General features: G+C 41.4%; 3 protein-coding genes across 42 annotated transcripts in view; 1 reads left to right on the top strand and 2 right to left on the bottom strand.

Moving 5' to 3' along the window:
• camk2d2 (calcium/calmodulin-dependent protein kinase (CaM kinase) II delta 2) overlaps positions 1–9975 on the top strand; it is a 34251-nt gene extending 24276 nt beyond the window's left edge. The window contains exons 13-22 of one of the 19 annotated variants that reach the window (XM_085777062.1): positions 277–314; positions 1673–1732; positions 3380–3424; positions 3886–3934; positions 4419–4517; positions 5030–5050; positions 5444–5519; positions 5620–5714; positions 7077–7305; positions 8381–9975. In XM_085777062.1, coding sequence (XP_085633188.1) covers positions 277–314; positions 1673–1732; positions 3380–3424; positions 3886–3934; positions 4419–4517; positions 5030–5050; positions 5444–5519; positions 5620–5714; positions 7077–7305; positions 8381–8384 — 716 coding nt within the window. In that variant the 3' untranslated portion in view covers positions 8385–9975. Of the gene's footprint in view, positions 1–273; positions 315–1672; positions 1733–3379; positions 3425–3885; positions 3935–4418; positions 4518–5029; positions 5051–5443; positions 5524–5619; positions 5715–7076; positions 7316–8380 lie in introns of those variants that run through there. The other 18 variants (XM_085777042.1, XM_085777051.1, XR_015035860.1 and 15 more) reach the window with 18 other exon arrangements.
• A 1012-nt stretch (positions 9976–10987) lies between these two features.
• Positions 10988–26918, bottom strand: part of ank2a (ankyrin 2a, neuronal) — an 86436-nt gene continuing 70505 nt past the window's right edge. For 15 of the 22 annotated variants that reach the window (XM_085776872.1, XM_085776882.1, XM_085776906.1 and 12 more), the window contains 4 exons: positions 14925–15008; positions 14578–14742; positions 14272–14445; positions 10988–13103 (listed from right to left, as the gene is read on the bottom strand). In XM_085776872.1, the coding sequence (XP_085632998.1) occupies positions 13089–13103; positions 14272–14445; positions 14578–14742; positions 14925–15008 (438 nt within the window). In that variant the 3' untranslated portion in view covers positions 10988–13088. Of the gene's footprint in view, positions 13104–13984; positions 14077–14271; positions 14446–14577; positions 14743–14924; positions 15009–16066; positions 17852–26918 lie in introns of all 22 variants that reach the window. The other 7 variants (XM_085776852.1, XM_085776863.1, XM_085776889.1 and 4 more) reach the window with 3 other exon arrangements.
• The window catches only part of LOC146991695 (uncharacterized), a gene marked incomplete at its 5' end in the record, with an annotated part of 28435 nt that continues 20886 nt past the window's right edge, over positions 19370–26918 (bottom strand). The window contains 3 exons of the mRNA XM_085788370.1: positions 19370–23053; positions 23417–25713; positions 26086–26844. Coding sequence (XP_085644496.1) covers positions 19626–23053; positions 23417–25713; positions 26086–26844 — 6484 coding nt within the window. The remainder of the gene's footprint in view (positions 23054–23416; positions 25714–26085; positions 26845–26918) is intronic.

The following is a 26918-nucleotide window of genomic DNA, read 5'->3' as shown; positions in this document are numbered from 1 at the left end:
ATCACCACCTAACTATACACCTAGTCAACCACCCGTCAGCCCCTCAAATGTGAATTGATATGTAGTAGGAGAACCACCTTACATAAATGAGGATGCCATCCAGAGCATCTGTTGCATTGCATCATGGATCTTGCAGTTGGATTTTTTGCACCTGGAGTTTGAAGATAAGCACAGTTGACTGATATGCTTGCTGCATGTTAGTGTAGCCTCAGGCTCAGGACTCTGTTTGTCAGCTCTCATGCTGAAGTGCTGTCTCTGTCTTTCCTTCTACAGCAGCCAAGAGTCTGCTCAACAAGAAGGCAGACGGCGTAAAGGTGAGCTGCTTTGCACAGTGAAGAGAATGCCTTGTTACTTGCATTAGTCTGTTGGAACGCTCAGTGTCAGAAGAGCCTTATGGATTTTTATTATGCATTTTGCACTTAACAGCATCATCATTCAGGGACAGTCACTCCAAGCCGTGGGGCAGGCAGTGTTTTTTTTTCTTAGCTTGATCCCACACTAGTTTTGTGGCACACCTTGACCACATTGATTAAATCAATGACTATATTTATTCAATCATCATTTCTTTTTTTCCAAATACCGGTGTCTATAGTGTCTCTTCCTGTGTATTTCCTTAACAAACCACATGTCATAGTTTCCATAGTCACTTAATCTTTACTGGAGAGCCCCTTTTGTGCTCTGTCGTAATATCTCTGTGTGTTTGGGGTCCGATCTGAAATTAACACCTGACACAAAGGTGCATGTGTCCACATGTGCACAACTGTGTTGAGAGTTTTGTGTTACTTACTTATTGTATGCCTGTTCTGCATTTAAATGAGTTTTAATTTGAGGTTGGACCTCTGCATACATTGTCTTAATCAGCGTCACCGTGTTTGGGTCTTACTCAGGCCTATAGAATGTCATGCTGTGTGATCCATTGCAGGGAGTGTGAATGTGGTCACATAGACGAAGGAAAGTGAGAAAGTAAAAGTCCTCATTAAAATCAAAATTGAAAGGAGAGAGTGACTATAGTAAAGTAACAGGAAAACAATTGCTTCTGAATTAGTGAATCAACATGAGAACTATACCCAGTGCTGAATTCTGTCTTCACTATTTCCTATAAATAAACACCCAAGTGTATCAGTCCACTGAATATGACAGTCATACTCACATTTTTTTGTGTACATTATTATTATTACTTATTTTAATATTTTATTGGAATGATCTCAGTTGGAGAAACGCCTGTCAGCATAGCAAGTTCCCAATTTATTGTTGAGCAGCTATCGAGTTGTTTTCTTGCCTGTATGTTATCTGACAGAGGTGGAGTCAAAAAGAAAAGTCCTCCCTACCTCCCACCTGGTTACAAACCCTTTTGTATTTTATTTATATTCTGCAATTCTAGCAGATAGGAATTCAATCAATGTGTGATTGATCAAAAAATGTGGTTTTAGAAACACACAAAGTTTTTCCTAAATTACTTTTCAGGATAGCCCTCTCTGGGTTTCGACATACTCAGATTTCATGAAGAGATGATGGTGTGTAACAGTCAGCAACATTGGACCTGAAACATAGTTTGGGATGATCTCTATGGAATGGACTGTGGCCACAGTATGCATGTATATGCGTGTGTGCACATGAGTGGGTCAGAAAAGTGTGTATGTGTGTCATGTCCCCTCTACACTGCCCCCTACAGGTCAACAACAAAGCCAACACAGTGACCAGTCCTAAAGACACTGGCCCTGCCCCTGCACTGGTATACACACACAACCTCACCCACACTTGCACCTTCATCTGCAAAACTTCTACAACTCCCTATCTCACACCCTCAACTGTGGAGGAGGTACAGGTTCACCCTTTCACAGTGCAGGGGGTCAGATCAGCTCCTGTTTGATCTCAACCTTGTTTGTTACAATTTAGAAAAATAAAATGGGTGATGAACCCAGGGTAAAAAAGAATGTGTAGCTCAACTTTAGGCTATCCCTGAATGAAATAGTATTTGAAAGCTTTTGTCACTGCACAGCATGTCTCAGTTGCACCATAGTTGATACAGCTAAATATGAAAGATATGTTGTTCATACTGTAATTCAGATCGATGTGTTCATTCATTCATCTGAATTAGCAAAGCATGCATGGGGTAAGTGAGTTTGGGCCATTTTGGATTTGCTGGATCTGTATAGTGTTAATGTAGGGCTTGAGCAATAAGACTTCACATACACGTTTTGATTTAGCTTTGAGTAGTGTGGTCCTAAAACTGTAGTTAGGGGCAACCTCTACCTCAACCGCCCCCCACCGCCACCCCCTACTCTCTTTTCCTCTGCAAGATCCCCCACCCCTGTCCTTCCTCTTTGCACATCTACAGCATGCATGAACTCCTCCCATTTCATGACAAGTACTTCACAGTTTTGAGTGTTGCATGTGAAAAATGAAATCCCTGACAAGAATCCAAGGATGTGTCGATCATAGAGTTTGTCTGTGCATGACTGGAGAGTGAAGTTGTCAGCTACTTGGGCTCTATGCGATGCCACGTTTCCCCGAGTGGTTTGGTCATCACTCATTGGCTTGTGCATGGTGTCACCTGACTGGCTGCCTACGTCAGGCCACATGACTGTTGCTCTGCATGATGTCAAAAGCTTCCTGTCTCCCCATTTGCTGTCTAGAGGATTATGCATGAACACAGGCACATGACATATCTTACTCTCTCTCTCTAGCCTCCTTTCTCTCTCCATAATCATCATGCACGCATGCACACACAAACACGCGCACATGCACAGACACAGGCTGCTGATTTTATAATCTAGTGTAATCTGGGTGAGTGATTAGAAGGACTGAGCTGGTCATCAGGATCGATTCCACAAAAGCTCAGACATCTGATTACCAAGGCAGGACACTGGCGAGGGCTGATGAGAGAAAAAAGACAAAACACAAAAGACACATAAAAGACATTTAGAAACAATTCACAAGGAAGAGAGGAAAGAAAGAAAGAAAAAGGACAAATAAATGAAATACACGGTTGCCCATAAAGTTGTAATGATTTTGTTTTTAGACATATCTGTCTGTCATCATTTCATTAGAAGAGGTTAAATAATTTTTAAAAATTCTTTTTAATTTAACTTTATGGGCAACCGTGTAGACAGACAGATAGATAGATAGATAGATAGATAGATAGATAGATAGATAGATAGATAGATAGATAGATAGATAGATAGATAGATAGATAGATAGATAGATAGAAAGAAAGAAAGAAAGAAAGAAAGAAAGAAAGAAAGAAAGAAAGAAAGAAAGAAAGAAAGAAAGAAAAGTGGTAGATCATACACACACGCTTCACCGGTTTCTGTGCCATCACGCCCTTTTCTGTGTTTCTTCAGTTCCTACAAGTTCTCTGTCACTTCTTCTTCTTCAGGAACCACAGACAACTGTGATTCACAACCCTGTGGATGGAAACAAGGTATTACAACAAAACCACAATGTTCATTGTAAGCTGCACTCATTAATATTAAAGCTGTTTGCTCCGATACTTCAGGCTGTCTCTTTTCACAGTACACTCAGTAACAACAACAGCATCTCCCTGACACCAAAAAAATACCTCTTAACTTTGACTGTTATGTAACCTAAAATTAATAAATTATGTTCAGTGGGGGATATTGGTGGCCTCCAGGTTTAAGACCCTAGCCATGTATTTACAGCAGCCCTGATTTAAACCCAGCTGGGGTCTTAGCTGCATGTCATTAACTCGCTCAATCTTCTTATTGTTGTGTGCTATTTTGCAATAATGGATGCAGAAAGGGTAGCTTTAACATGGTTGCAACTTCTTTATTTCAACAATCACTGATATTGTAAAACACACATCATTCATCATTAGTACATACAAATCCAGAGTACTGAAAATGTGTATTTTGTCATTCTTAGGAGTCCATTGAGAGTGCCAATACTACCATAGAAGATGAAGATGTAAAAGGTAGGGAAACTTGTGCGTCCTGTTTGTTGTCTCATATTTACAGTTACCAACTACCCTGTGCACGAACAACAGTCACTCTCACCATGTCCATTCAGACAGATCACTGTTTTGTATGTTTCTCTTTACCCTGTTTTGTAACTGCACAGCAAAATCACCACTGCAACTCCCCCTCTGGCTGTCAACTCTTATTGCAAAAAGCTGTCCGCCCTGTTCTTTTTTTGTCCTATACCCTCCCTCGCATCCTCATGTTTCTCCCATTTTATGTCTGAGGTTGATGCTGACATTTGTCAGCGTGGCACACTTTTTCTTTTTCATTTGCATATGCCTTCTTGTTTTCAGTATTACTAAATGTCTCCTTTCTGTTTTCTTTTCTCCGTCTTTTTTGTTGTTGAATATATACATGTTTTCCCCATAATTTCTACCCTGGCTTGACCCATACATATGTATTTCTATCACATCGCTGACCACAACACAAACTCGGCAGCCGTTCGTCTGGGCAGCTTAGTGAGTGGTCTCTTGAGCTCTAAGAGCCGTTCCTCACAGATGTCTGACTCAAGGCAGACTCCCACCTCCTCAGTTCAGAGTAAGTCCCTCCACAGCGAGGGAGGTGCACTGTTTTGTTCCCCCCTTATTATCTAGTCAGTCATCACTGGAGGAGACTGCTCCCAACATGCAAAGTGCCTAAAATCCTGTGTTCCTACTTTTCAAATTACTTCCCTGATTTAGATGATTGAATGTAGCTCCTTGTGTTCCACTGACTACAGTATCCCTCCCTGAAAGAGAAGAACCCTCTGTTTCTGACCCTTGAATTATCCGCCCCGCTCCCTCTTTCTTTTGTGTACGACTTGAAGAGGATGCTCTCTTGCTGTATACATATTCTCTTTCTCATGCCTCCATTTCCCTTTTGTTCTGAGATATTAAAAGACTGACTGAACAGTAAAAAGCTGATTTATATATACATACATACTGTATGTAGACACTCAGCATTGAAGTTTATATATGTGAAGGAATAATGTTGATACAGTATTTTATTTTATTTTATTATTTAATGTATTTTTGTTGCACATTTTAAGTATTTTTTTCAATATCCCCCAGCCTGCACCAATAACAATAAAGGTAACTGTCAACATTACTTAGTTAAAACTGCTTTTGTAGAAAATACTTGCATCTGAGCATTGGTTTGTCTTTGTTCATTTTGAGCTTTGTTGGGTGAAAGGAATCGTGTCAGCCTGCATTTTCCTGCCTGATATCCCTATTAGTCATGGGAGGCCTTCTTGTTGTTGTGTTACACAGACATGAAATGACTTTGTGAAATACGTTTTTGAGCGCCTTCCATTTCTAATAACTTTGAAATCTTGCTGATTTCATAGACTAGAACCCGTTTGAAGCTGAATTGATGTCAGATTCTCTTTATCTGCACTCAGACCCTACGTTTGCCTGATATACAGTAACAACTGGTAATTTTTACATCAGTTTCTGTTGCTGACGTTGTGTGATCTTGTGTTATAGCTCGCAAACAGGAAATTATCAAAGTAACTGAGCAGTTGATTGAGTCTATCAACAATGGAGACTTTGAGGCATATGCGTAAGTTTCTTTCTCTTTGCATTTATATGATAATGTAGAACTTAAAATGGATTTACTGCTTCCTTTGCTGAGGCTTCTTTTCTTTCTTTTGTCGTCACAGGAAGATTTGTGATCCTGGTCTGACTTCCTTTGAGCCTGAAGCTTTGGGTAACTTGGTGGAAGGACATGACTTTCATCGCTTTTATTTTGAGAATGGTGAGTTGAAAAAAATACTGTAGCAGTTGTGACTTTGTGAGATAGCAATTTTTTAACAATACCACAAGCACAGTTGCAGGTGGGCTGATCTTTTACACAACAGAACAATAGAACAATAATTAAAGGTTAAGCAGAAGCAAAACGCTTACTTCAGGCACTCCGACCGAGCCAAGGAATTCTTTAAAAAGCCTTTATTTTATTTAGGACATATCTCTATTAAAATATATAAGACACCGACCGGTTTTGATCAGACGGTCTTTGTCAGGGTGTTAGAAGTATAAAGGTTGTGAGTTGACTATTAACTTGAGCTTGATGCTTTCCAGATGTGCTTAATGGATTTTCTTTTTGTTTGCTTTCATTGGCTGAGTACTTTGATCTGGACCATATGTGAGAAACCTTCCTGCCCGATTCTTAGTGGGTAGAACTTTAATGGCCTGGCCAAGAATCACATTACAGCTAAGAGTCCAGATTACACAGGACATCCCATGTTGATGCCTGAAGCGGTGATCGCTGGTTGGACTCCCAACTCGCGACAGTTTTCACAGCATGTCATTTACCTGGTCTCCCTCCCTGCTTTCCTGTCTCTCTATACTGTCCTATTTAATAAATGCATGAAATGCCCCAAAAATATATTTAAAAAAGTACACAATATACACCATATTACTCACTATTTTAATACATTGATATTAGTTGAGAAACATGACAAAATGAAGTCATCTAATCTAAAATGGGTTTCCAGATCATCCCATTTCACTCCTGATCATGATATCCAGCTTTTTTTTTTAAAAGAGAGCTGAGTGAAAATGGCAATTTCATGTGACATAGACTGTAAAAACAGTGGTAGGCACAATTAAGCAACACTGGTGGGGACATGTCACATGTCATCAGTTGACGGGCAGCAAGTGTGGAGAGAATTTCACTGATAACAAGGAAGGTCACCAACATACAGCAAAAGTTGAGTGTAAATTGTGCATTAGTGGGTACCTGATAAATTGTTTGTTCTGTATAAATAATCAACCTTACCATTTTAAAGTTCATGTTTGCTGGTGTACTACAAGGGCAGAGCTGTGATTATGGACTAACCTTGGTACATGAAATCACTAATGAATAATGACTTCTATAAATGGCAGAATGTTCTCAGTCGCTGTAAAAATAGTTCAGATAAACTAGATATGTCCCAGAAACCTCAATCACTTGGCAAGCCCATGCTAGCATCAACATATAGACACTTTAGTTCATGTCAATTAATAATCCCTTTAAGGAACAAAACACTGACCCTGAAGTGTTTTGTTTTGTATAACCTTGCAGCTGTATTAGATTTTCATAACCTCCCCGTAATCAGCAGCTGTTTCTCATTCTCAGCTCTCTCCAAAGGGAATAAGCCGGTGCACACCATCCTCTTGAATCCACATGTGCACCTAATTGGGGAAAACGCTGCGTGTATTGCCTATATTCGACTGACCCAGTACATGGATGGCAGCGGCATGCCCCGCACCATGCAGTCTGAGGAGACCCGTGTGTGGCATCGCCGCGACGGCAAGTGGCAGAACATCCACTTCCACCGCTCTGGCTCACCCAGCATCCCTTCCCAGTAAGAGACAGTAAGAAACACACAGCAGACACCCTGGTCAGTACACCATTACATCAATGTTGAGTGAGGTCACAGATCACTCCTCGTGATGTAGTTTACAGTTTTAAAAGGGAACAGATTTATTCCTCTGAATATACAGGTATTTCAGCTATTATTTTAGTGAACAACCATGTGAACAACCAACCATTTTGTCAGGTAGAAGGACAGTTGTTGCTAGCATATTCTTTCAGCTATACCATTAACCATAGGCTAATCTTATTTGCTGAATGGGCTGATGGCTGCAGGTATGTTTTAAAATACAAAAAAACTGCACCTTGCTAACTCCTGAGATTTAGCACACAGCTTCAACATGTGGGCAAATCCAAAGCCTGACAGACTCACTTTGCTCAGTTATGGTTGTGACAATACCAGCTGGATGGAGGAGTTTCGTCAATTCAACCGTCAGTTTCAAAGGTGGAGTATTTATGAGAACTGAGACTCAATACTTCAATGTATCACAAGAACCAGCAAGTTTAGCAGGTCTTTTTTCTTAAATTTTAACTTGTCATAGCAGGAAAGGAATAGGTGTGACCTATAGGCTGACAACAGCTCTACAACATTTACATGACATATTGCGCACCCTTGTCTTGTCACTAATTATTTCACTGATGAAAACTAATTTTCTTCCCAGGAAAATGTTGCATGGAGCTATGATGAGAATTACCTAAGGTCACCAAACACCACAAACAAATGTGAATCATAAAGGTTATTGAATTTCACATCAGCAAGTTTAACAAAAGACAGACGAAATTAAGTGAGATTCCTGCCAAGAAGATGCCAAATAAATGAAATTACCTGTGTGGGTGGGTTACGGGTGTGGAAAAGGGCATTTCAGGTGAGAGCATGCACAAAGGTAACATGCCAGGGCCTTTTAATGACCACACTCCAGATTTTCTTGCTATTACATGTTGTGATGTTTGCTTTGAAAAAAAAGGCTAGTATTTTGATAATCTCTTGGCACAGTAAACATTTTCATTTCTCTTTGCAGTCTGGCAGTATAGACTAAAATGTATGTTTTGTCTCCCCCTTGTTGCAGTTAATGGAATATCAACATCTGGTCCAAAAAAATCAAAAAATCCCATCAGCAAATCTAGTAGGGCAGCCAACTAGCCACCCCATGACTCTGACCTTTGACCCTTCTATAAGGACATGACATCGCACAGGACACAAGTATTAATACATTTTACTGTTATGGCATTTTATTAATGGACATCATTCAAAACCACCATCGGGTGGCTGCACACCGTATCTGGACATTATGAAACAAGCATATTGACGACATTTTTTGTTTGTTTTTTAAGATGTTTTGGTATGCATTTTAAATATAAAATAGAGATGTTTAAAAATCTACTACTGTAACCTCTCCCAAAAATTAGTTCTGTATTTTTATGTGTATTTATGTGTGTGCAATACAAAAACATTTGGAAGATCAGAATGTTAAAATTGAGCTTGCTTTAGTTCTGGTGATGTATATACCTTGTGATTGTTGATAAGAACAAAAACAAACATTGAAATTGCTATTCTTGCTATCAGATGAATTAAGAGTTTACGTAAAATCCAGTTTATGAGCTACATTTATGTTTGCTATGAGCTAAGTCATACTGTTTGAATTGTCCGATTTCAACCTATAATACTAATTTAAATGTAAAGAAAAGCAGAGCAGCTTACACTTTGCATTAAGGTATGTTTGCCTTTATATCAGTGAAATAAGAAATAAGAGAATGTAGCATATATGTAATATATGAAAATTCAAGACTATTGTGTAGTGCATGGGGGGGAATATTGTGAGTAAGATCATATGAAACTATAATATCTTCTGTTTGATTTGTGAATCACTTACTTGTTTGTTTGCATTTGTTAATGTTGTGCATCAGTCCTGTCCCAAATGTTTCCAATGTCCTCCAATATCATGGAACTGCTGTAAAAACAATAACACAGTTATTTATGGTTGACATCCAGCGTAAATATCAAAACCCCATATCTACGAGGAGGCAAAATAAACTCCTGGTTGCAGAAGCACCCCTTACATTTTGTATAAAAATGAGAGGAAAACAAGCTCATTTTTCATAATGTTTGTACTTGTATTGTATGACAGTATGTAGGGTTTTTGTTGTCATTTTATTCTTGTCATTTCCAGTGTGTTACTTTGCCAGTTGCAGGGAGAAGGTGGAGATGAAGATTGAGCAAAGGCACTACAGTCTCTACCCTCCGTCAGCTGAAGTGTCAACCTGATGGTTGGGCCAATACGTCTGGAAGCGTCATAAAATCATTGGATTGCAGTCATACAAGAGTATGGTGAGAGGACAGTGAAGGAGATGATCAAAAGAGAGTTGGACTGTAATAAATGTTGGGATGTCTTCCTTGACGATCAGTGCTTCTACTAGCCAGTGGTGTCCTTACCACTGCAGGACAATGCCAGTGTCTTTGTCATCCGTACTGTTTGCTCTTTTCAATTGGTTTGTCTCTTCTTTTTTAAGGGGAAAAATATGATGAAAAAAAATAATTCTTTTGATGAAACGTATGATGTCAATGCAATGCACCACTCCTTATATGGTGTGTACCCGTTGCCAGCACGGCAATGGATGGCTTAACATGTTTAAGAAATAAATAAATCAGCTAAAGGTGTGATAATGAATGAGTTTGAACCTGTTTTATGTTGTTGATTGTTCGTCATTAGCTCAGTATGGGAATGGGGGTCCTAATGCTGTGTGTTAGATTTCCAAATCCAGTATGTGAAACTTTTCTATGCTATATTTTAGCTCTATACTAATACACTCTTCAGGCGTACACACGTGATATATTTGTCCCTAAGGAAACACCAGCTGGACTACTCTAGGTAAATTCTCAAAATTTCAGTAGCCTATTTTTCTATTTGGCAGATTATTACAGTAATTATAACATTTAGATTAAACATGGAAATCTTAGATTAACCAATATATTTAAATATTTAAGTACAAAGATGCTGCAATCATGTGATTTTCTGACTTAACCTCTTGCAACATCTTGACCTCCTAGATGTAGAATACTGTATGTGTATATATGTAACAGTAGTAAATTAATTACTGTTCATTGATAACTGTAGGGTTTAAAACCAAAACAAAGTGTTGATTACAACTCCATAATTTCAGAATTTTGGATTTCGCCCATACCTGAGATTTGATGGCATCTATATTTCTTCACCCCACTGACATGGCTGTTGCTTTATTCATACCAAGTGACACTTCTTCCCAAGCAAATTATTTATGTGACTTAAAAAAAGAGGCTGCACAGCACCCTTAAAGGTTGATTTGAATGTATTATGTGTTATGTCTTTTTGACCTTCAGAGTTCAGAACATAATTACTCAATTATGCCATTAGAATTGTCATAATTTTATGTCACTTTTTCTCATACTGATGTTAACCCATCTGTAGTTGCACTAATTGCATTACCTCAAATACCCAGCAGAGGGATGCACCAGGTCTAGTCAGTCCTCAGAGCAGACCTGCCCTGCTTATTTACAGTAATTTGAGACTGAACATGAGCTTTACGTTTTATCTTAATGTAAATGTTCAAGATGAAGAGGAGGTTATCAGTGGAATTATAGGATTATGCAAGCGAAAAACACTTGCACACAGAGAAATTTACAAGGTACACCACTATAGTACATTTGTAGACTTTTATTCTCTATCAGCCATAGACACTGCAGCCGTTTTGTTTTTGTCTTTTTGATACAGTAATACATGCCCTTATAGATATCAATATATGCATTGTATATGTATATAACTGTCATCATCAAAGAAAAGGGATGCTGATTCTTCAAATTAAAAGCATATCTGTCACAGTGAACTTCCACTAGTTTGCATTTTACATTTTTCTGAATTCACAAAGTAAACAGTGATAGTGAAATAAATACATTACTTGTTGTAGTTACATACAGTAGCGATACTCAGAGCTGTGAATAATGATATATCTAAGCTCTCAACCTGCTTCATTACGTGCGCCTCTGGTGTATCATTATCTTGTATTTGTCAACTCTCTGAGACTAATCCCTGTGCACAAAAAGCAAGGAGGTGTTCCCTCCTGACATTCAGGAGTGCAAATGCGGTGTGTGTAAAATAAATGTGTTTTTTTTTCTTTGCTGAGAGAAACTAGCGAAAATCTTCAACATCACGCACGGACACATTCACTCACAAATACCCACCATACAACTGTTAACATCTGGTCCGACACTTTCTGGTTCAAAAGATAAACTCTAAAATAAAATAAAGCTTAAACACCTGATCACCTTACCACATATGTAGTATCAGACATGTGTGAAACCACCCTTTATTCACCAGTGCCAATAATTGTCACTGGTGACTATGCTTCTCATTGGCATTCAAACTAAGGATTAAATACGTTCTTTATAATAACTAATGAGTAAAACTAAGAATCAAAAAAATAAACTCTGAAATAAGACATCAAACATCAGCATTATAAATAATTCCTAAACCACTTGTCAGTGCAGTATTTCACTCAACACATGCATGGACAAACTCAAACATAGAGGAGCTGCAGTACAACCTCACTCACACATTCACCAGCCATACAATACAAGATCAACAATTCAAGAGGAAAATAAACAACAAGAACAAACAAACAAAAAAACAATAAGAAACAAAAAACAATTAGTATTAAACATAACAATACAGAGAAAGACACACATAGAAGGGGAAGAGAGGCAGAAGGGCAATCCATATAACTACAAAGCAGTCAAAGCTAGGATCATAATGACAGATGTTGATTAGTCATGCCTGCTCTACTTCACATGGGTGATTATTAATTCCTAGGCTACAGATGTTCAGTAATGTCTAGAGTATAGATAATATATAATTCCCGAAGACAGAGTACACATAGCCTACACAAAACACAGCAGCAGCAGTTAAATTCAGTGTTGATGCAGTCTGGTTTTCTCTGCGTGACATCTTGACCACCTGACTCAAAAGAGTGGAGAGGCTAGTACAGTGAGTAAGACAGTTTTAGTTTTTCAGTTAGCAATATCTGAGAAACTCTGGTTGTGAGAGGCAGTGCAGTGTGAAATATTGTCTTTGAGTCCAAGCACCTACTCAGACGGTAGTGCCAGTATTTTGCAGGTAAAGTGTTCTTTACCGTCAAGAGGTTTGTGAGTTAGTTGATGTGAATAGTTTCCCACTGTTTTCTTTGTTTTTCTCTGTGTTTTTTTCTTGTTTTTTCTTTGCTCTACCACAGAATCAGAACACAAATATTAAAGACAACTATGACATGGAAAGTAAAATGAATCAGGAAAACAACAGAAGGCTTTCTTTGGTCACAAAAAAGGCAAAAATGATCAGAACGTGAAAAGAAAATCATGAATACATGAAAGCTCCAAATTGTACAATATGCCATCTTCCAAGACTTAAATGGGAAGACCATGGTAGCTTTGAGGTGCTGTGGTGCACCGGGATTGCAGTTGGCTAATGCATAGGATTAGGGGGGACTTTAGTGTAGAACGAGCCAGGGAGTCAGGTTTCTGGGGGAGTTTTACACATTCTTCTACTCTTCCTCCTCCTACTACTCCTCCTCCTCTCTTCGTCCTCATCATTGTCCTCCTTGTCGTCTTCGTAGTAACGGTGAAAGAGCTGGTGGAGATGCTGCTGGAGATCACTTGGTTTTGACCCTCTTCTGGGGGTGTCCATTCGTTCTAGAAGAACCTGTTTGCGCTGTCCAGCTCCTTCTGCCTGTGTTCTTCTGAGGGTGCCACCTTTACGCATGTGAGCCCTGGAGACGAAAAAATAGGGAGAGGAAATGACCAGAGGAACAGGGCAGGTCAACATCCTCAAAATCATGCATCTGTGGCTCTGTGGAAAAGAAATTGTAGTAATGGATGCTGCTATAGTTGTAAGATCTCCAGCGGAAGAAAAACCCACACATTATGTTATGCCTTATCAATCCAGCATGCAAATATGATGAAAAAAAAATTAGGCAAAAACAAAAACATCATGCCTACATTTGCCTGCAGAAACTTAATGATTTTGTTGACTAAATTCATATCAAAAGTTGATGTTGGCCATTTTTGGAATCTACATTCATGTTTTTCCCTCTTGTTTATTTTAGGTTCCTGCATACACCTTTTTCTATATGTTTTATTGACAATGTTTCTAAATCTTGATGATAATAATGTAGAACTATTGAGGTAGTACTTCCTAATTATGTGGAACACTCAGGGCTATCTGGTACCTTTTACTGTCCCTTCTTTGAGGCTTTAGGAGTCACAGTATTACCAGTATGTAGCAAAACATAGATAATGATGGGAGTGATAGAAGACATAAGATAAAACTATGATTTGCTGTACACACTTTCCACACTTAAAGTACTTGAAGTGCTAGACTTGAAAATGTTGTCTTATAAATGAAAAGTTACAAATACAGATTTCATTGTTTTGCAATGTCTCTTTGATTGATGGTGAAAGATTAAAATACAATTAAAAAAAAGAAATCTCAGTTCACTGATTGACTAACTGTTAATGTTAGATACTGAAACATTAGTCAGTGTTAGCAAAACTGATAAAACCAGAGCACAGCTGTTACAATAAAAACACGCAAAAAAATACAAGTAATCACACACAGACTCATTCAAGGTGCACTCCAACACTCACACACCTCCTGACCACAGTTCCATCTTCTTTGACAGTCTCTCTCTCTACCACATGAGGGAGCTCTGCTCTGCTAAAACCACATATATAACCTAGTGCCTGGTGGCATAAAAAAAAAGAAAACATCCTTCACTTAAATTAGAGTAATGAATTGCTACTATGGTGATTTTCTACTTAAACAGCTGAGCTGCTGCTAATAAAGGCCCCATTACATACAGGGAATCAGGTCGGTATCATTGTACAATCTGCTTCATTTGAAATTTGAAATAACTGTGACAAGTGTTTTTAACAAACCTGATTGAAGTCGTCCTGGGCTGAGGGGAGGTCAGAAGACAAAGATGGATCACCTTGTTGTGCCATTGTCCTTTGACCCTCCACCACTGTTGTTGTCTCTACACAGCTGACCTTACGGCCCTCAGCTGTCTCCTGCCTTGATGCTGAGAAACCCCCAGATTCAGTAAATGTTACCTAGATCACAGGAAAAAATGGTTTGTTATTCAAGTGACACTTGTACACTAATATAAATGTTTTGTTTTTTTAATAAGACAAGATTGGCAAGATTATGGTAATGAACAAATATATAATATACAAGACACACACCTCTGTATGGTCTCCTTCACTTTTCACTACAGTCCGCTTCACAACCTTCGAGTAACCATCTCCCTCTGCCGTACTGATGGACCCCTGGGGAGCTCCTTCTAATGACACCTCTTGGTGCTCCACACCATCGGCAGAAACACACTTGCGAATAATTTTACGGGTAACCTGAGGTATATCATGAGTAAAAGACCATTAGGTGGTGATGCTTTTGTTTAAGGGAAAAGGTATTGCCAAGGTATTTCCTTTGGTATAGCTGCAATATTGCAACTTTGTTTTGTCAAGCATTACTGTCACCACCTGTTTAAAAGTGGCATATATTATGTGAAGAATGTAGAATAATGCTTTACCTTTTTGACAACAACGTGTCCATTTTCATCCTTGTATTTTTCTTCTCTCACTGACTGACTAGGGAGATCAGGCATGTCATCAGCCTGTAAGAGAAACAAGACAAACGATAATCAGGAATGTTAACTCAGATCAGTGTTATGTTTAAACGTTTAATTCTTTACGTCAAAAATAAAATGCCATATGTTAGAGTAAAAACAAAAAAGGACCCAAAAACTTGCATATTAGGTTGTAATTCAGTGAGAGAGTAGGGACTATGGGATACAAACTTGCATTCTCAGGGGAAAACAGTTATGTTGTCAAATAAACCAACAAAGAAATGCTCACAGAAGCATAAAAGATCTTCATGGGGTCAAACCATCTATGCAAATCAAGTGATTTCTTTTAAACCCTAAATCCTCTTCATATACACATTTTATTTTTTTCACCCACTTTGATGAGATTAAAGGTTGTTAGAGAGTAAAATATTTTAACTTGACAGTGAAAACCTAGCCTGCTTAAAGTTGCACACAGGAAGCCACACCCTTCACGGCCTTTAAAGCACAATCAGTCATGCTAAACCAGATACCTGAATGACAACTCTCCTTCTCACTACTCTGGTGGTCAAAAATTCATCATCTGAACTTTCTGACACTGGTCCAAGCTCTGCGGTGATCTCCTGACCAAGCAAGAGAAATCCATGAGATTTAATGAATGACAATATGAACACTACGTTTGCAGCAAAGTAAGCAATAAGCAGAGTGACAAGGTGCACTTTCCTTCAATTTTTGAGAATTTACAGTGAATTTTAATGTGTTTCATCGGAAAGCACAACATGGCAGTCTGTCGTTTGGAAACAATATTTGCAAAACACACCATGCTTTTATTTAATTAAAAAACTGGGGTGCTTATTGCTGATGGAAAACATGTAGCTTATGCGATTACTGTGATTGGTATAGCTGGTTACAGGCAGCAAAGTGACATGCTGAGTTAGGACTGGTTGAATCTAAAATAAAAACAAAATGAGGGTTATGATGAGTTTTAGATCCCATCCATGTTGCCAGAGGGTTAGCAGTCATTCCTTCCTTAAGCAAATATTGTATTTGGTTAAGCTCAGCTTTGGGGAAGCTTGCAGGTTGGAATGGTTTACCAAATCTCATCTTACCCTTGTCAGAGTGTTATCTGTATCATATGCCCCAATTTCACAGACAGGAGGCACTTGTGAAGCCTCACATAAGATGAATTCTTCATCGGATGCTTCTGAATAGTTTAATAATTCTTCTCTCTCTTCATGTACAGTATGGAGGGGTTTGTGAACAAAAAGGGCATCCTCATAATCTTCACTTCCGGACGACAACAGCACTCCTCGGGTCACCCTGTCCTGCAACCTTGGCACTCTTGAATGGCTGAGATGATCCTGATGCTGACTTTCAGTTGACCTAGCTTTTGACTCAGGTTCATCAGGCTCAGTTTCTGAGAAATCTGATGCAGCTTGTTTGCAGTCGAAGTAAGGCTCTGGGTCAGAGTATTCAAAGGTAGGGCTGTCTATACCACCATGCACAACCTCTGCATATCCTGGAGGCATGTGAGTAGAAGAGGTCTCTGCATACCCAGGTGGGATGCTGTACTCTTCATCGGAGGTTGATGAAGTCATCTCTGCTATAGGTTTAACTGAGTTGGACTTGGAAGCAAAACAATCATAATCTTCTGGAGTCAGAGATTCTTCTGAATATTGTCCACTGGTCATTGCCCTGTCCTCATCTGAAGATGTCTCAAAGTTCCCTGAAGAGTGGTATGGGATTAATTCCTCAAAGCTAAAACGTCTTGCAGATGTAACTGTCTCAGTGGTCAAATCAGAAACAGACTGAGTGGAAAGATCTTCAGTCTGAGTGTCTTCAACAGAAGTCACCTCCCATAAATGTGGAATTTGATATTGGACACTCTGTGTTGAAGTTTCTTCTTTCAAATCATTTGTGTCATCAGATGGTAAAGTTGATTCACATTCTTCTTGAGTTTGAAGACAGTTAGTTGTACAATCAACCTCAAACACATTAGCCAGATTTTTTTCAGGTATGTCTGATTCAATCTGTACAGCAATTTTGGAGGAAGACACTGAAGAAAATGTCTCATTAGCATGGTCACATTTTTTTCTGGACTGGGATATGTTCAAAGAAAAACCTGAGTTCAGTGATGGTTCCATAGCTTTACTAAATATTTGGGGAGATTCTGGCACTGAACGGGACTCAGTAGGGGACACAGGATTATCATTCTGTTTACCAAGGCCTATTAGTGCACTTGTTTCAGGGGTTCTTGTTGGTTCATGAGCAACTGAGATCAATGAATTTTTATCTTCAATGGATGTCTTGACATGTAGATGCTCAGTGACTGCTGAATTTGTCATACTGACACTGTCACCGTCTTCTGTTGGGCATTTATCTTCAGGTGAGAGGTCTTCACATTTATAAATTTGATCAACTTCTGGACTTTCATCACTGGATACTGAAAGAGATGGGTCAAATGTCTCTTGTCTAAACTTGAGTTTCATCTCCTCCAGATCTGACAGCAGCTGATCAAGCTGAGGGGACCCTGACCCTGGTGGTGTTGGAGTGGAATCAGGGGACTTGATTTTATCATCTGGACTGTCGTGTTCTGTTTGACAGTGTGAGTCTGGGTTCAGTGAGCTTGTTTTAGCTACGTTGTCTTCACTTTGACTGGAGAATGACAGTTTTTCCTGTGGTGAGCTACTTTGATTGATCAATGGGATTTCAGACTGTGCTTCACTTGGTTTAAAGGTACCTGGAATTGGCAAATCTAGTTTTTCAATGGGAAGTTTGTTTGAATCATTTGCAGAGGGTGGCATCTTGATTGGAAAGACCTGACTCAGTCCTAAACCAACATTTTTTTCATTTGAAGATTCTGAAAGATTTGTCTTGAAAGATGTAGTTGATACCTGCAAGAAATGATACAGTGGAATGGGGAAATAATTATAGACAAATATGATTTGTGAATTCTTTTGATGATGAAAGATCAAATGGAGTCAAATGAAACATGCATTTCTCAGGGCAAGTTCTGCATTTATACATAGAAGCAGCATCTCAAATGAGTAAATTCAGCATCCTTGTATTTTGGCCATTCATAGTAGTATCTATACATGTTAATAAACAAATGCAAATGCAATTTAAAATGCACTACATTTTTAAACATTTTTGAAATGTTCTTGATAATGGCACACTTGGAGATATTGTGTGGAGTACATCAGTGACAATATCTTTAAAGCGGGGCGCAAATGAAGTTGAGTCAATATCAGAATTTATGTAACGTGGTGGTGGCTGCTGTCCTGTTTTAATGTAGAAGCAGGAAACATCGACTTGCCATGAAAATCTTGGTCTGCCCTTTTCCCAAAAGGTAGTTACTTCTGCCATAACAGAAGAAACAACAGCCAAAACCATGTCTTTTTTTGTAAAAAGATCAACAACAAATAACCATACACCATTTAAATAAACAACCACCAACTGGTGCAAAGTCCCCTGCAGACATTTGAGAAGACAAAATGTGGGAGAAGGGCAATAGTTGGATGCAATGTGCAGACATGCAATTCTGTCATCACATTAGTTGCAAATGACCTGAATTCTAACTTGCGCCTCTTTGGAAATGGTTGTCACTAGTCACAATCATGCTAGGAAACATGACAGGCATCAATAAAGTAGGATGTTTCTAAGATCTGGGAGTTTCTACATTTGCTATGAAAACAGTGGGATCCTGTGCCTTAAAATAGTAAGACAAAAAAACAAAACAATACATGCCTCCAGCTGTGGCAAGCACATCACTTAGTTTAGATTAAAAAAAACATGTTTGGCAAAGATCTGAATAGTACTATATACCTTTGTAGAACTGCTGTTGATTGTATTTTTTATGGGGGGGACTTTTATGCCTTTAACTGACAGGAGAGACAGGAAATAGGGAGACAGCAAAGGGCCACTGGGTGGAATCAAACCTGGGGCCACTGCAGCGAGGACTATAGCCTCTGTACATGAGGTGCCTGCACTACCCAGTGAGCTCTGCAACGCCCCACTGCAGTAGGTTGTAATATAGAAAATGTATGGCTTATAGATAATATCTGATTAAGGCACTTGAATCCCTAATGCTTGACACAGTCAAATCAGGTGAGTTGAAGGTATCACTGGTTAGCTCTGTGCAGCTTATGAGAACGTTTCATATTAGGGAGAGAGGCTTGTGTCACTTCAAGTGGGCCACTCTTTAATGCCCATGAATTGTAGTTCACTGAAAGATCATTCCGTCTATTCTAATGAAAACATGCCACAGCAAGACAGCGAAGCCTTTGTGGGAAAGCTTTATGCAAGAGTTCTACATTCACGCTTTTAGTATTGCCATATCTATTGCTTCTAAAAGCAACACTTCAATCACTGCTGAGCAAGAGTTTGTGCTGTCTTACCAATCATGGAACTTTTGCTCTCGTCCTCACTCATGGATTTTCTTTTCACGTTCTTGTAAATCAAATCTTGGGGGCATGTCACCTTTAATTGTGATTCGGGGTCTGTCCATTTATGTTCATGCTCAAGTTGTCTTCGTTTCTCTGATTTTCTTTTTCTGTATTCATGGGAAACCTCCAACCAGACAGCATGGTGAAATCCAAAATTTTGTACTACAAATGGAATGTGACTCAACTCACTAAAAGCGGCTAATTCTATATAATGTGATGTGATCTAGTCCAGGTCATTTGTATTTGAGGAAGGTGCTATGGGTCCTAACTCACTTGCTCTAGTTGGTGGCATTGTCATTTCAGGATATGAATCTGTTACTGTGAGATTAAGTACTGTAGAGTCAGAGAGAGTGGAATCCTGTGATGGTTTGGGGTCTGCTACCATGCTCTCAAAATGACTAGATTTGGCCTGGCTATGTGACTCTTCCATGCTGACTGCAAAATCACAAGCTTTCTCTGGGGCATTTTGACCACATGGCACCTGGTTTAAAACTCCATCTACTGATTCAGGACTTGGAGGCGTAGAAGGTCTTAAAGCAGCCAGCCAGTAATCAAGGAATGACTGTGAGTACTCATGGTCTGATGGCATGTTACTGAAGGACTCCTTATATTCACTGTAAAACTCAATGGACTCTGGAGAATCTGGTCTCATCTCATCAAACAAAGTATCAAAGCAAGAATCAGAACAATCTCTTTCCAATGTGATTGAGTCTGGTGAAACAGATCTGTACTCAAACATATGCATGTGATAACAAGGTTGAAAGTCAAACTGACCAATTTGAGAGTCGGGAGAAAGGGCAGTGAACTCATCAACTGAAGCAAATGATTGTGGAGATGGTGGCCTCTGATTAATGAATATGCAAGATGAATATGATGGACTTCCATCATTTGAATACAACATTTCAGGTGAAAGCGTATAGTCTGAAAGTGAAGTACTCTCATTAGAGTAACATTCCTCAACATGCTGGTGAGGGCTGAAGCATCTTGTGTCACCTGTTACAAACTGTAATGTACCAGAATAACTTTGATGTGCTGACACAGAATCAGCTCTTGACAACACATCAAATCTTTTGTCTATTGATGTGCAATGGGGAAAACTTGAAGAATATTCTGCAAATGACGTGGCAATTTTGTCAAATGTTTTTTTTGGCAAAGCACTACATAGAGCTTTTTCTGGGGTACATTCAAAGGCTCTTATATCACAACAAGAGGATTTTCCCTTATAAAGTGGATCAAATACATGTGACATTAGATTGTTAAGTAGAGGTTGAAATTTCTTAGATAATGATGTGGAGTCAGATGATATAGATTCGCTAGATACATGTTTAGACGGGGAAGGGGTGAGGATTTTCTCTGAAGCCACAGATTCTGGTGAAGACGCTCTAAAGTCTCTAAAGCAGTCCTGCAGCAGTGAAGGGTCAAAATTGGAAGACATTGATTCTGGGGACAACGCCCTGCTACTAAACAACTTCTCAAGCTCAAAGTCTGACATAACTGACTGCGGAGAGTCTGGCCTAGTCTCGTCAAACAAGGTCTCCAGACACAAATCAGTCCCCTCCCAGTCTGAAAATGTTGATTCTGGTGTAAAAGACCTGAGATCTGACAATTCTACATCGTGAGCGATGTGGGGAGGTCTGTACTGTGGGACAGGTGAGTCAGGGGAGAGGGGCCTGAATTCACTTTCAGAAGCCACCGACTCAGGAGAATGCGGCCTGAACTCGCTCACCCAATGCTCTGTGGAGGTGTCAGGGCACTCTATCTCCGATGACACTGACGGAGAGAAGACAGGTTCCCATTCTTGACACCTCAACAAAGCCTGTGCTGGTTTCGCAGGTCCAAAGCCCCTAACAATATCTGCATATGTAAGAGGTCTGTCCCAAGACAGTGGTTGGGATGTGGTCACGCTGACTTTTGTGCCTTCGACCCCGCAGCTATGTGAATCTGGCGAATCTGCTCTGTTGTTGTCAAACAATTCCTCCAGACAATATGTGGAATATTCAACATCTGACAGTGTTGAACGAGGTGACACTGGTCTACTGCCAGAGTACTGTAAGTAAAAGTTGCAACGTAGACTTGTCACCTGGCCAAACGTAATTCCAGGAGACAAAGTTCGCTGCTCAAATGATGCCACAGATTCCGGTGAGGATGCTCTAAAGTCTGCCAACCAGTCCTGCAGCAGTGAAAAGTCAAAATCGGAAGACACTGATTCTGGTGACAACGCCCTACTACTAAACAGCTTCCCAAGCTCAAAGTCTGACATAACTGACTGCGGAGAGTCTGGCCTAGTCTCGTCAAACAAGGTCTCCAGACACAAATCAGTCCCCTCCCAGTCTGAAAATGTTGATTCTGGTGTAAACGACCTGAGATCTGACAATTCTACATCGTGAGTGATGTGGGGAGGTCTGTACTGTGGGACAGGTGAGTCAGGGGAGAGGGGCCTGAGCTCACTTTCAGAAGCCACCGACTCGGGAGAATGCGGCCTGAACTCGCTCACCCAATGCTCAGAAGATGCTCTAAAGTCTGCCAACCAGTCCTGCAGCAGTGAAAAGTCAAAATCGGAAGAGACTGATTCTGGTGACAACGCCCTGCTACTAAACAACTTCTCAAGCTCAAAGTCTGACATAACCGACTGTGGAGAGTCTGGCCTAGTCTCGTCAAACAAGGTGTCCAGACACAAATCAGTCCCCTCCCAGTCTGAAAATGTTGATTCTGGTGTAAAAGACCTGAGATCTGACAATTTTACATCATGAGCGATGTAGGGAGGTCTGTACTGTGGGACAGGTGAGTCAGGGGAGAGGGGCCTGAGTTCACTTTCAGACACCACTGACTCGGGAGAATGTGGCCTGAACTCACTCACCCAATGCTCTGTGGAGGTGTCAGGGCGCACTATGTCCGATGACACTGACGGAGCGCAGACAGGTTCCCATTCTTGACACCTCAACAAAGCCTGTGCTGGTTTCGCAGGTCCAAAGCCCCTAACAATATCTGCATATGTAAGAGGTCTGTCCCAAGACAGTGGTTGGGATGTGGTCACGCTGACTTTTGTGCCTTCGACCCCGCAACTAAGTGAATCTGGCGAATCTGCTCTGTTGTCGTCAAACAATTCCTCCAGACAATATGTGGAATACTCAACATATGACAGTGTTGAACGAGGTGACACTGGTCTACTGCCAGAGTACTGTAAGTAATAGTTGCAATGTTGACTTGTCACCTGGCCAAACGTAATTCCAGGAGACAAAGTTTGCTGCTCAAATGATGCCACAGATTCCGGTGAGGACGCTCTAAAGTCTGCCAACCAGTCCTGCAGCAGTGAAAAGTCAAAATCGGAAGATACAGATTCTGGTGACAACGCCCTACTACTAAACAACTTCTCAAGCTCAAAGTCTGACATAACTGACTGCGGAGAGTCTGGCCTAGTCTCGTCAAACAAGGTGTCCAGACACAAATCAGTCCCCTCCCAGTCTGAAAATGTTGATTCTGGTGTAAACGACCTGAGATTTGACAATTCTACATCGTGAGCGATGTGGGGAGGTCTGTACTGTGGGACAGGTGAGTCAGGGGAGAGGGGCCTGAGTTCACTTTCAGACCCCACCGACTCGGGAGAATGTGGCCTGAACTCACTCACCCAATGCTCAGAGGACGCTCTAAAGTCTGCCAACCAGTCCTGCAGCAGTGAAAAGTCAAAATTGGAAGACACTGATTCTGGTGACAACGCCCTGCTACTAAACAACTTCTCAAGCTCAAAGTCTGACATAACTGACTGCGGAGAGTCTGGCCTAGTCTCATCAAACAAGGTCTCCAGACATAAATCAGTCCCCTCCCAGTCTGAAAATGTTGATTCTGGTGTAAAAGACCTGAGATCTGACAATTCTACATCGTGAGCGATGTGGGGAGGTCTGTACTGTGGGACAGGTGAGTCAGGGGAGAGGGGCCTGAATTCACTTTCAGAAGCCACCGACTCAGGAGAATGCGGCCTGAACTCGCTCACCCAATGCTCTGTGGAGGTGTCAGGACACTCTATGTCCGATGACACTGACGGAGCGCAGACAGGTTCCCATTCTTGACACCTCAACAAAGCCTGTGCTGGTTTCGCAGGTCCAAAGCCCCTAACAATATCTGCATATGTAAGAGGTCTGTCCCAAGACAGTGGTTGGGATGTGGTCACGCTGACTTTTGTGCCTTCGACCCCGCAGCTATGTGAATCTGGCGAATCTGCTCTGTTGTTGTCAAACAATTCCTCCAGACAATATGTGGAATATTCAACATCTGACAGTGTTGAACGAGGTGACACTGGTCTACTGCCAGAGTACTGTAAGTAAAAGTTGCAACGTAGACTTGTCACCTGGCCAAACGTAATTCCAGGAGACAAAGTTCGCTGCTCAAATGATGCCACAGATTCCGGTGAGGATGCTCTAAAGTCTGCCAACCAGTCCTGCAGCAGTGAAAAGTCAAAATCGGAAGACACTGATTCTGGTGACAACGCCCTACTACTAAACAGCTTCCCAAGCTCAAAGTCTGACATAACTGACTGCGGAGAGTCTGGCCTAGTCTCGTCAAACAAGGTCTCCAGACACAAATCAGTCCCCTCCCAGTCTGAAAATGTTGATTCTGGTGTAAACGACCTGAGATCTGACAATTCTACATCGTGAGTGATGTGGGGAGGTCTGTACTGTGGGACAGGTGAGTCAGGGGAGAGGGGCCTGAGCTCACTTTCAGAAGCCACCGACTCGGGAGAATGCGGCCTGAACTCGCTCACCCAATGCTCTGTGGAGGTGTCAGGACACTCTATGTCCGATGACACTGACGGAGCGCAGACAGGTTCCCATTCTTTACACCTCAACAAAGCCTGTGCTGGTTTCGCAGGTCCAAAGCCCCTAACAATATCTGCATATGTAAGAGGTCTGTCCCAAGACAGTGGTTGGGATGTGGTCACACTGACTTTTGTGCCTTCGACCCCGCAGCTATGTGAATCTGGCGAATCTGCTCTGTTGTCGTCAAACAATTCCTCCAGACAATATGTGGAATACTCAACATCTGACAGTGTTGAACGAGGTGACACTGGTCTACTGCCAGAGTACTGTAAGTAATAGTTGCAACGTAGACTTGTCACCTGGCCAAACGTAATTCCAGGAGACAAAGTTCGCTGCTCAAATGATGCCACAGATTCCGGTGAGGATGCTCTAAAGTCTGCCAACCAGTCCTGCAGCAGTGAAAAGTCAAAATCGGAAGACACTGATTCTGGTGACAACGCCCTGCTACTAAACAACTTCTCAAGCTCAAAGTCTGACATAACCGACTGTGGAGAGTCTGGCCTAGTCTCGTCAAACAAGGTGTCCAGACACAAATCAGTCCCCTCCCAGTCTGAAAATGTTGATTCTGGTGTAAAAGACCTGAGATCTGACAATTTTACATCATGAGCGATGTAGGGAGGTCTGTACTGTGGGACAGGTGAGTCAGGGGAGAGGGGCCTGAGTTCACTTTCAGACACCACTGACTCGGGAGAATGTGGCCTGAACTCACTCACCCAATGCTCTGTGGAGGTGTCAGGGCGCACTATGTCCGATGACACTGACGGAGCGCAGACAGGTTCCCATTCTTGACACCTCAACAAAGCCTGTGCTGGTTTCGCAGGTCCAAAGCCCCTAACAATATCTGCATATGTAAGAGGTCTGTCCCAAGACAGTGGTTGGGATGTGGTCACGCTGACTTTTGTGCCTTCGACCCCGCAACTAAGTGAATCTGGCGAATCTGCTCTGTTGTCGTCAAACAATTCCTCCAGACAATATGTGGAATACTCAACATATGACAGTGTTGAACGAGGTGACACTGGTCTACTGCCAGAGTACTGTAAGTAATAGTTGCAATGTTGACTTGTCACCTGGCCAAACGTAATTCCAGGAGACAAAGTTCGCTGCTCAAATGATGCCACAGATTCCGGTGAGGATGCTCTAAAGTCTGCCAACCAGTCCTGCAGCAGTGAAAAGTCAAAATCGGAAGATACAGATTCTGGTGACAACGCCCTACTACTAAACAACTTCTCAAGCTCAAAGTCTGACATAACTGACTGCGGAGAGTCTGGCCTAGTCTCGTCAAACAAGGTCTCCAGACACAAATCAGTCCCCTCCCAGTCTGAAAATGTTGATTCTGGTGTAAACGACCTGAGATCTGACAATTCTACATCGTGAGCGATGTGGGGAGGTCTGTACTGTGGGACAGGTGAGTCAGGGGAGAGGGGCCTGAGTTCACTTTCAGACGCCACCGACTCGGGAGAATGTGGCCTGAACTCACTCACCCAATGCTCAGAGGACGCTCTAAAGTCTGCCAACCAGTCCTGCAGCAGTGAAAAGTCAAAATCGGAAGACACTGATTCTGGTGACAACGCCCTGCTACTAAACAACTTCTCAAGCTCAAAGTCTGACATAACCGACTGTGGAGAGTCTGGCCTAGTCTCGTCAAACAAGGTGTCCAGACACAAATCAGTCCCCTCCCAGTCTGAAAATGTTGATTCTGGTGTAAAAGACCTGAGATCTGACAATTCTACATCGTGAGCGATGTGGGGAGGTCTGTACTGTGGGACAGGTGAGTCAGGGGAGAGGGGCCTGAATTCACTTTCAGAAGCCACCGACTCGGGAGAATGCGGCCTGAACTCGCTCACCCAATGCTCTGTGGAGGTGTCAGGACACTCTATGTCCGATGACACTGACGGAGCGCAGACAGGTTCCCATTCTTGACACCTCAACAAAGCCTGTGCTGGTTTCGCAGGTCCAAAGCCCCTAACAATATCTGCATATGTAAGAGGTCTGTCCCAAGACAGTGGTTGGGATGTGGTCACGCTGACTTTTGTGCCTTCGACCCCGCAGCTAAGTGAATCTGGGGAATCTGCTCTGTTGTCGTCAAACAATTCCTCCAGACAATATGTGGAATACTCAACATCTGACAGTGTTGAACGAGGTGACACTGGTCTACTGCCAGAGTACTGTAAGTAATAGTTGCAACGTTGACTTGTCACCTGGCCAAACGTAATTCCAGGAGACAAAGTTTGCTGCTCAAATGATGCCACAGATTCCGGTGAGGACGCTCTAAAGTCTGCCAACCAGTCCTGCAGCAGTGAAAAGTCAAAATCGGAAGACACTGATTCTGGTGACAACGCCCTGCTACTAAACAACTTCTCAAGCTCAAAGTCTGACATAACTGACTGTGGAGAGTCTGGCCTAGTCTCGTCAAACAAGGTCTCCAGACACAAATCAGTCCCCTCCCAGTCTGAAAATGTTGATTCTGGTGTAAACGACCTGAGATTTGACAATTCTACATCGTGAGCGATGTGGGGAGGTCTGTACTGTGGGACAGGTGAGTCAGGGGAGAGGGGCCTGAGTTCACTTTCAGACGCCACCGACTCGGGAGAGTGTGGCCTGAACTCACTCACCCAATGCTCAGAGGACGCTCTAAAGTCTGCCAACCAGTCCTGCAGCAGTGAAAAGTCAATATCGGAAGATACAGATTCTGGTGACAACGCCCT

Source organism: Trachurus japonicus, chromosome 1 (assembly GCF_045865225.1).
Source record: "Trachurus japonicus isolate A0001 chromosome 1, Traja_1.0".
Lineage (NCBI taxonomy): Eukaryota > Metazoa > Chordata > Actinopteri > Carangiformes > Carangidae > Trachurus > Trachurus japonicus.
This window is presented reverse-complemented; position numbering and strand designations above follow the sequence as displayed.